This window comes from Zosterops lateralis (assembly GCF_965231275.1).
Source record: "Zosterops lateralis genome assembly, chromosome: 4".
Classification (NCBI taxonomy): Eukaryota; Metazoa; Chordata; class Aves; order Passeriformes; family Zosteropidae; genus Zosterops; species Zosterops lateralis.
In genome coordinates this window covers 72,637,601-72,645,514 of record NC_139765.1, presented here as the reverse complement: position 1 = coordinate 72,645,514, position 7,914 = coordinate 72,637,601, and the positions used below count along the sequence as shown (strand labels likewise).

General features: G+C 47.9%; 1 protein-coding gene across 1 annotated transcript in view; it reads right to left on the bottom strand.

Moving 5' to 3' along the window:
• Positions 1-2,642: 2,642 nt before the first annotated feature.
• The window catches only part of LOC310909073 (uncharacterized protein), a gene marked incomplete at both ends in the record, with an annotated part of 115,572 nt that continues 110,300 nt past the window's right edge, over positions 2,643-7,914 (bottom strand). Inside the window, 2 exons of the mRNA XM_083860636.1 lie at positions 2,643-2,653; positions 3,349-3,519. Of these exons, the coding sequence (XP_083716762.1) occupies positions 2,643-2,653; positions 3,349-3,519 (182 nt within the window). The remainder of the gene's footprint in view (positions 2,654-3,348; positions 3,520-7,914) is intronic.

Below are 7,914 nucleotides of genomic sequence, written 5' to 3'. Positions count from 1 at the left end.
CGGATCCGACCCAATCCCAGGGCACGTCCAGAGGGAGCCGTGGCCATTCCAGGGCTGCCTCATTATCCAATTTTCCAAATTATCCCATCCAGCCTCTCCTCCCTCTCTCCCTCTCCTTTTCAGGGTTGCTTAGGAACAGGAGAGTTTCAAGATTCCCTGGCTGGATTCACCAGGAATTCCTTCCTGGAAAGGAGAAAATCCATGGAACATGATCCCAAATCCCTCTTTATTCCCAAATTCCATGAGGATGGCTCGATGTGCTTTAAATCCCACATTTCCACTGCTCAAAGCCTGGCTTCTTTTTTATTTTTTATTTTTATTTTTTTTTTCCAAGGCTTTTTTTTTCCAAAGGATGTTCAGGAATTTTCTGCTTGGGAGCCTGGAAATCAGCTCTAAAACTTCTCCCTACACTGAAATAATTCCGAGGAACTCGATTAGGCCGAGCTAATTCCATTCCTGGAATGTTTTGGCTCTGCCCAAATCCATAGGGAACATTTGATTAATCCAGAGGAGGGAGGAGGGGATTAAAAAAAATTCCAGTTCTCAATTCCTTCCCAGCTCTGATGGGAATTTGAGCTGAGTTTAATCCACTGAGCTCGACTTTAGTCCTGCCTAAATATCGACTTTCTCTTCCTGGCTCCCCCAAACCTGGATTAAATCCCTTGGATCCCTCAGGAATAAAGATTTTGGGGCCAAATCGTTCCCTTGGGAGGCTGTTCCCAATTATTTTCCTTCTCCAGGAAATCAGATTTGGGATTTGGAGTCAAAAGCTGCTGAGAAATTCCAAAGGTGGGGAGGTGAGCGCTGGTTTTTAGGGATGGGAAAGGGAAAATTAGAAGGTTGTCCAAAAAAATTCCTGGGAATAACAACACAGGAAGGGAATTTCCTTGGATTCCCAGATCCCACAAATCCATCCCTCCCCTCCTGATGGGAATTCCCAGCTGTAAAAATGATTTCCATGGAATTTCTACTGTTTGGTGTCTCCTCAGCCTCAGTGACAACATCCCACACCTGCCAAGGGGAGGGAGATGAGGGATTTTCCCTCTTGGATTTGGGAAAAAAATTCCACTTGGAGTCCTTAATGAGCACTTAATTATTGAATAGGTTGTTATCATTAATGGGGTGAAAGGAAGAAGGTTTTTAATAAGGATTTGGAGCAATGGGACACAGGGAATGGAATAGGGCAGGGCTGGATGGGATTTTGGGAATTGGGAATTCCTGCCTGGGCTGGAATTGCCAGAGAATCCCTGGAATGTCCAAGGAAGGATTGGAGCCCCCTGGGATGATGGAATTGTCCCTGGAATGAGCTCTGAGGTCCCTTCCCACCCAAACTGCTCCTGGGATTCTGGGATTTGGGACACTCAGAATCCATCCCGAGGGGTTTGGATGGGAAATGGGGAGAGAAAAGAGAGGGAAAGGGAAGGGAGACCCTTCATGGATTCCTGAGATTCCAAGTGAAGCCCCTCAGTGCATTGATTTCTTGGAGAGGAGATGGATCCAATGTCAGGCTGGGAGAGCTGGGAATTGCCAGCCTGGAGAAGGGAAGGATCCAGGGAGAGCTTCCAGAACATTCCAGGGCCTCAAGGGGCTCCAGGAGAGCTGGAATTTGGGGAAGGAATGGAGGGACAGGACACAGGGAATGGCTTCGGATTGGAAAATGGGAATTTGGATGGGATCTTGGGAATTGGGAATTCCTGCCTGGGCTGGAATTGCCAGAGAATCCCTGGAATGTCCAAGGAAGGATTGGAGCACTCTGGGATCATGGAATTGTCCCTGGAATGAGACACTTTTTATTTTACAAAAATAGAACTCGGGAATTTGTGCCCATTCCTGCTTTGCCTCGGGAATTCTGCCCTTCCCATCCTCTTGTTCCTGAGGATCCAGAGGTTTTCCTCTCCTCGTCCCACAATGTCCATAATTCCAGTTTTCCCACATATTTTTTTTGGTTTTTTTTTTTCCCCCCAAACATCTTCAAAAGTTTTTCTTTTCCATCCTGGAGGTGTTGGAGTCGTTCCTCCCAATCCTGTTGGATTTAAATGAACTTGGAGCTGCTCATCTCCCTCTTCCTGCTTTGGGAAAAAAAAAAAAAAAAAAGGGAAGAGGAAAAAAAATGGGAATGTCAGAAATTTGGATTCCTTCTTGGAATTCCCAGATTGTCCCATGAAAAGCAAATATCCCAAATATCCCAATCCTGAATTTCCTGCATCCAGCCAGGAAAAATGGGCACAAGGAGGACTCAGGAATTTGTTTTGGATTGGGATTAATCCCATTCCCAGTGGTTGTTTCTCCCCACAAAGTGCTGGAGGCACCTTCAGCTGCTTTGTGAAATTCCCAGTTGTTCCTAAATGAAATTCCCTGGGGAAAAAAAAAAAAAAAAAAAAGTTCATTCACTCATTTCCTGGTGCTGCTGGGCCTGGATTCCAAACCCTTGGAGTGATTCCCAAAATTATGATCTTTAATTCCTCTCTCTTTTTAAGGTTTCCCTCAAACTCAGAGCAGATGAACCTCACCAGGGATTTTTTTTAATGGATTGTGGAGAATTCATGGATTTTTTTTTTTTTTTCCCCCCAGAGGTGTCCAAGTTGTGCTTCCAGTTTTTCCTATTGAATCCCTGGATGAAGTGAGACCCCAATCTTGAGGTGTTAATCCAGGTCTAAACCCAGAATGGGCGTGGATGGAACATTCCGGGATTTTGAGGCCAAAAATTCCCAAATTTCCACCAATTTCACTCCTTGGAAAGCCCAAAATATCAGGACCTGGTGTCCAGGTGGATCCATACCAATCCCACCCATGGAATTTCCATTTAAACTGGTCTGGATTAAACTTCAGGCTCTGCCTGGAGGCTGAAAATTCCAGAATGTGCTTGGATGGAACATTCCAGAGATTTGAGGGCACAAATCCCCACCAATTTCACTCCTTGGGAAGCCCCAAAAAACCAGGAAAACCCAAAACACCAGGACCTGGTGTCCAGGTGGATCCATGCCCATCCCACCCATGGAATTTCCATTTAAACTGGTCTGGATTAAACTTCAGGCTCTGCCTGGAGGCTGAAGATTCCAGAATGTCCTTGGATGGAACATTCCGGGATTTTGAGGTCAAAAAATCCCAAAATTTCTGCCAATTTCACTCCTTGGAAAGCCCAAAATATCAGGACCTGGTGTCCAGGTGCATCCATGCCCATCCCACCCATGGAATTGATGTCCAGGAGCTCCTGGGAACGGGAAGGGAAGAAAACCCCACAACTTCCCAACGGGGCACCTTGAGGAAATGGGAATGGGCAAATCCTGGCTGGGATTTCCTGCTCGGGCCTGGCTCCTGGCTGGACAAAGGGGGGATTTGGGGTCTCACCTGTGGGGCTCTGGCAGCGGCGCTGGCATTCCCGGCGGGACGGGAAGCGGTTGCCGTTCCCTCGGCAGCCCCCGAACAGGAAGGGCCGGCAGGAGTTTGTGGGGCTGTGGAAGTACCAGAGCAGGGAATGGTGCTGGCAGGAGCCCTCGTCCATGGGCTGCAGGCACTGGGCTGTGAGAAAACATCCCATGTTCCCCAGGGATTGGATACAGGGTGGGAAAACACCCCACGTTCCTCAGGGATTGGATATGGGGTGGAAAAACATCCCACATTCCACAGGGATTGGATATAGGCTGGGAAAACACCCCATGTTCCTCAGGGATTGGATTCCAGGTTGGAAAACACCCCACATTTCCCAGGGATTGGATTCCAGATGGAAAAACATCCCACATTCCCCACAGATTGGATATGGGGTGGGAAAACACCCCACATTCCACAGGGATTGGATATGGGGTGGGAAAACACCCCACGTTCCTCAGGGATTGAATTCCAGGTTGGAAAACAACCCACATTTCCCAGGGATTGGATTCCAGATGGAAAAACATCCCACATTCCCCATGGATTGGATATGGGGTGGGAAAACACTCCGCAACCATCCAGAGGTTGGATCCTGGATGGGAAAACACCCCATATTCCCCATGGATTGGGTCCCAGGTGGAAAAATATCCCATATTCCCCATGGATTGGGTCCCAGGTGGGAAAAACACCCCACCTTCCCCAGGGATTGGATATGGGGTGGGAAAACACTCCACAACCATCCAGGGGTTGGATGTCGGATGGGAAAACATCCCATATTCCCCATGGATTGGATTCCAATGGGAAAACACCTCATGTCCCTCACGGATTGGATTCCAGGTGGGAAAACACCCCCCATTCCCCATGGATTGAATCCCAGGCAGGAAAACACTCCACATTCCCCATGGATTGGATCCATTTGGGAAAATACCCCACAACCATCCAGGGATTGGATCTTGGGTGGGAAAACATCTCACATTCCCCATGGATTGGGTCCCAGGTGGGAAAACATCCAATATTCCCCATGGATTGGATTCCAATGGGAAAACACCCCACATTCTCCATGGATTAGATCCAGTTGGGAAAACACCCCATGTCCCTCATGGATTGGATCCCAGTTGGGAAAATATCCTACAACCGCCCAGGGGTTGGATCCAGTGGAAAAACACTCCACATTCCCCATGGATTGGATCCCAGGTCGGAAAACATCCCATATTCCCCATGGGTTGGATTCCAGAGTGGGGAAAAATGGGGAAATCCGAGTGGACTCCCAGAGTGGGCAAAGGGGGACATCCAGCACTGGATTCCCAGAGTGGAAAAATGGGGAAATCCAGGAGTGGATTCCCATATTGGACAAAGGAGGGAATCCAGGAGTAGATTTCCAGAGTGGAAAAATGGGAATATCCAGGAGTGGATTCCCACAGTGGATAGAGGAGGAATTCCATCCCTGGATTCCCAGAGTGGATAAGGGAGTGCATCCAGCGGGGAATTCCCAGTGTGGGATGATCTCTATGTTCCTCCATCACCCATCCCTGTGATCCCCACCATGACCTTTCCAAAGGGATGGTCAAACCCTGGATTTTGGGTGGGACATTTTCACGGGAATGTTTGCACTCAGAAAATTCCAGTTGTGTTTTTCTGGATCAAAACTGCATCCAGTTCCTCCACCACCAGCTCGACACCCCTGGGGCAAACCCAGCTGCTTTAAGCCGAGCCCAAACTGAGTCTTAACCTTGTGGAGCATCTTCAGTGCCTCATCCCTTGATCCCAAGGCTGAGCTGCCTTTCCCACCTGGGAAGTGACTCTCCTAAATGCCACTTCATTCCCAGATTTTCACCTGGGAAGTGACTCTCCTAAATGCCACTTCATTCCCAGATTTTCACCTGGGAAGTGACTCTCCTAAATGCCACTTCATTCCCAGATTTTCACCTGGGGAGTGACTTCCCTAAATGCCACTTCATTCCTAGATTTTTACCTGGTCAGAGCTTCACTTCCCACTTGGGAAGTGACTTCTCTAAATACCACTTCATTCCCAGATTTTTACCTGGCAAGAACTGCCCTTCCCACTTGGGAAGTGACTTCCCTAAATGCCACTTCATTCCCAGATTATTCACCTGGGAAGTGACTTCCCTAAATGCCACTTCATTCCCAGATTTTCACCTTGTCAGAGCTGCCCTTCCCACCTGGGAAATTACTTTCCAAAATGCCACTTCATTCCCAGATTTTCACCTGGGAAGTGACTCCCCTAAACGCCACTTCATTCCCAGATTTTCACCTGGAAAGTGACTTCCCTAAACGCCACTTCATTCCCAGATTTTTCACCTGGGAAGTGACTTCCCTAAATGCCACTTCATTCCTGGATTTTCATCCTGTCAGAGTTGCCCTTCCCACCTGGGAAGTGACTTCCTGAAATGCCACTTCATTCCCAGATTTTCACCTGGGAAGTGACTCCCCTAAATGCCACTTCATTCCCAGATTTTTCACTTGGGAAGTGACTCCCCTAAATGCCATTTCATTCCCAGATTTTCACCTGGTAAGAGCTGCCCTTTTCTCTTGGGAAGTGACTTCCCTAAATGCCACTTCATTCCCAGATTTTTCACCTGGGAAGTGACTTCCCTAAATGCCACTTCATTCCCAGATTATTCACCTGGGGAGTGACTTCCCTAAATGCCACTTCATTCCCAGATTATTCACCTGGGAAGTGACTTCCCTAAATACCACTTCATTCCCAGCTTTTCACCTGGGGAGTGACTTCCCTAAATGCCACTTCATTCCCAGATTTTTACCTGGTCAGAGCTGCTCTTCCCACTTGGGAAGTGACTCCCTGAAATGCCACTTCATTCCTGGATTTTCACCTGGGAAGTGACTTCCCTAAATGCCACTTCATTCCTGGATTTTGACCTGGAAAGAGCTGCCCTTCCCACCTGGGAAGTGACTTCCCTAAATGCCACTTCATTTCCAGATTTTCACCTGGGAAGTGACTTCCCTAAATGCCACTTCATTCCCAGCTTTTCACCTGGGGAGTGACTTCCCTAAATACCACTTCATTCCCAGCTTTTCACCTGGGAAATGACTTCCCTAAATGCCACTTCATTCCCAGATTTTCACCTGGGAAGTGACTTCCCTAAACGCCACTTCATTCCCAGATTTTCACCTGGGAAGTGACTTCCCTAAGCGCCACTTCATTCCCAGATTTTTCACCTGGTAATTGCCCGTCGCCTTCTGCCTGAGAGATCCCCGTTGTCTGCTCTGCCCTGTCTGGGGAGAGAAAAAAAAAAAAAAACAACCCAACAAAACCTCAAGGAAATCACACGGAACGAGGACGTGCAAACAAATTATCCCTCATTTAAATAAATATCCTTGGAGCCTTCCTTTGCCTAACGAGCCCTTCCTAACAAACGTCACGGAGCAACCGGCCACGCGGAGCCGGCGGCAATAAAACCCCTTTTAATGGTGTTAAACAACTCCGTGGGAAAGGTTGGGGCGCGTTAGTCAGGATGAAAACGGGGAGAGCTGGTGGTTGTTTGCCCGAGATAAATGTCAGGCTGGAGTTTGGGAGGAGCTCGGAAAAGCCGGGAGCGATCGGAATCTGGCGGCAATAACGCTCCGGCTCGCAGAATCCTGTTAACATTTGGAGCTCGGGGATTTATGAGCCTTCCCAGCCCGGGCTCCGGCTCTTAATGGGATTGTTGGCTGCTGCTGTGATTTGATAACACCTGGAACGTCCTCCCCATCACGGCGTAAATCGAGTTTGGGTCCAGATGGGAAGATTTTTGACGTCCGGCGCAGACGTCGGGAGAACGCACAAAGTGGAGAGGGAAGGGAGTGGGGGTTGTTGGGTTTTGGTTCCAGGCTTGGCTGGAGGATTTTTTTGGGATGTTTTTGTTTCTTACGTGGGGCCGTCATCGATGGGTTTGGCTTAAAGCCATTCCCAAAGCTCTCCATACTCGGGAAATCATGGAATATGAGCTTGGGATTGGATGATCCTTAAGGCCTCTTCCAATCCAAACAGTTCCATGTCCCAGATTGGAAAGGGGGCTGTAAAAACCCTGGAATCCAAATCTCTGTTGGACTCCCTGCCTTGGATTTGGATGGTTTTTAAGGTCCCTTCCAATTCAAACTATTCCACATCCCAGATTGGAAAGGGGGCTGTAAAAACCCTGGAATCCAAATTTTTGTCAGACTCAATGCCTTGGAAGTGGATGATTTTTAAGGTCCCTTCCATCCCAAAACATTTCATGTCCCAGATTGGAAAGGGGGCTGTAAAAATCCTGAAATTCAAATCTCTGTCGAATTCTCTGCCTTGGATTTGGATGATTTTTAACGTCCCTTCCAAGCCAAAATGTTCCATGTCCCAGATTGGAATGGGAGTAAAAAACCCTGTAAAATTCCAGTAAAAGCCCTGGAATCCAAATTTCTGTTGGACTCCCTGCCTTGGAACTGGATGATTTTTAAGGTCCTTTCCATCCCAAAATATTTCATGTCTCAAGTTGGAAAAGGAGTAAAAAATCCTGCAAAATTCCAGTAAAAGCCCTGAAATCCAAATTTCTG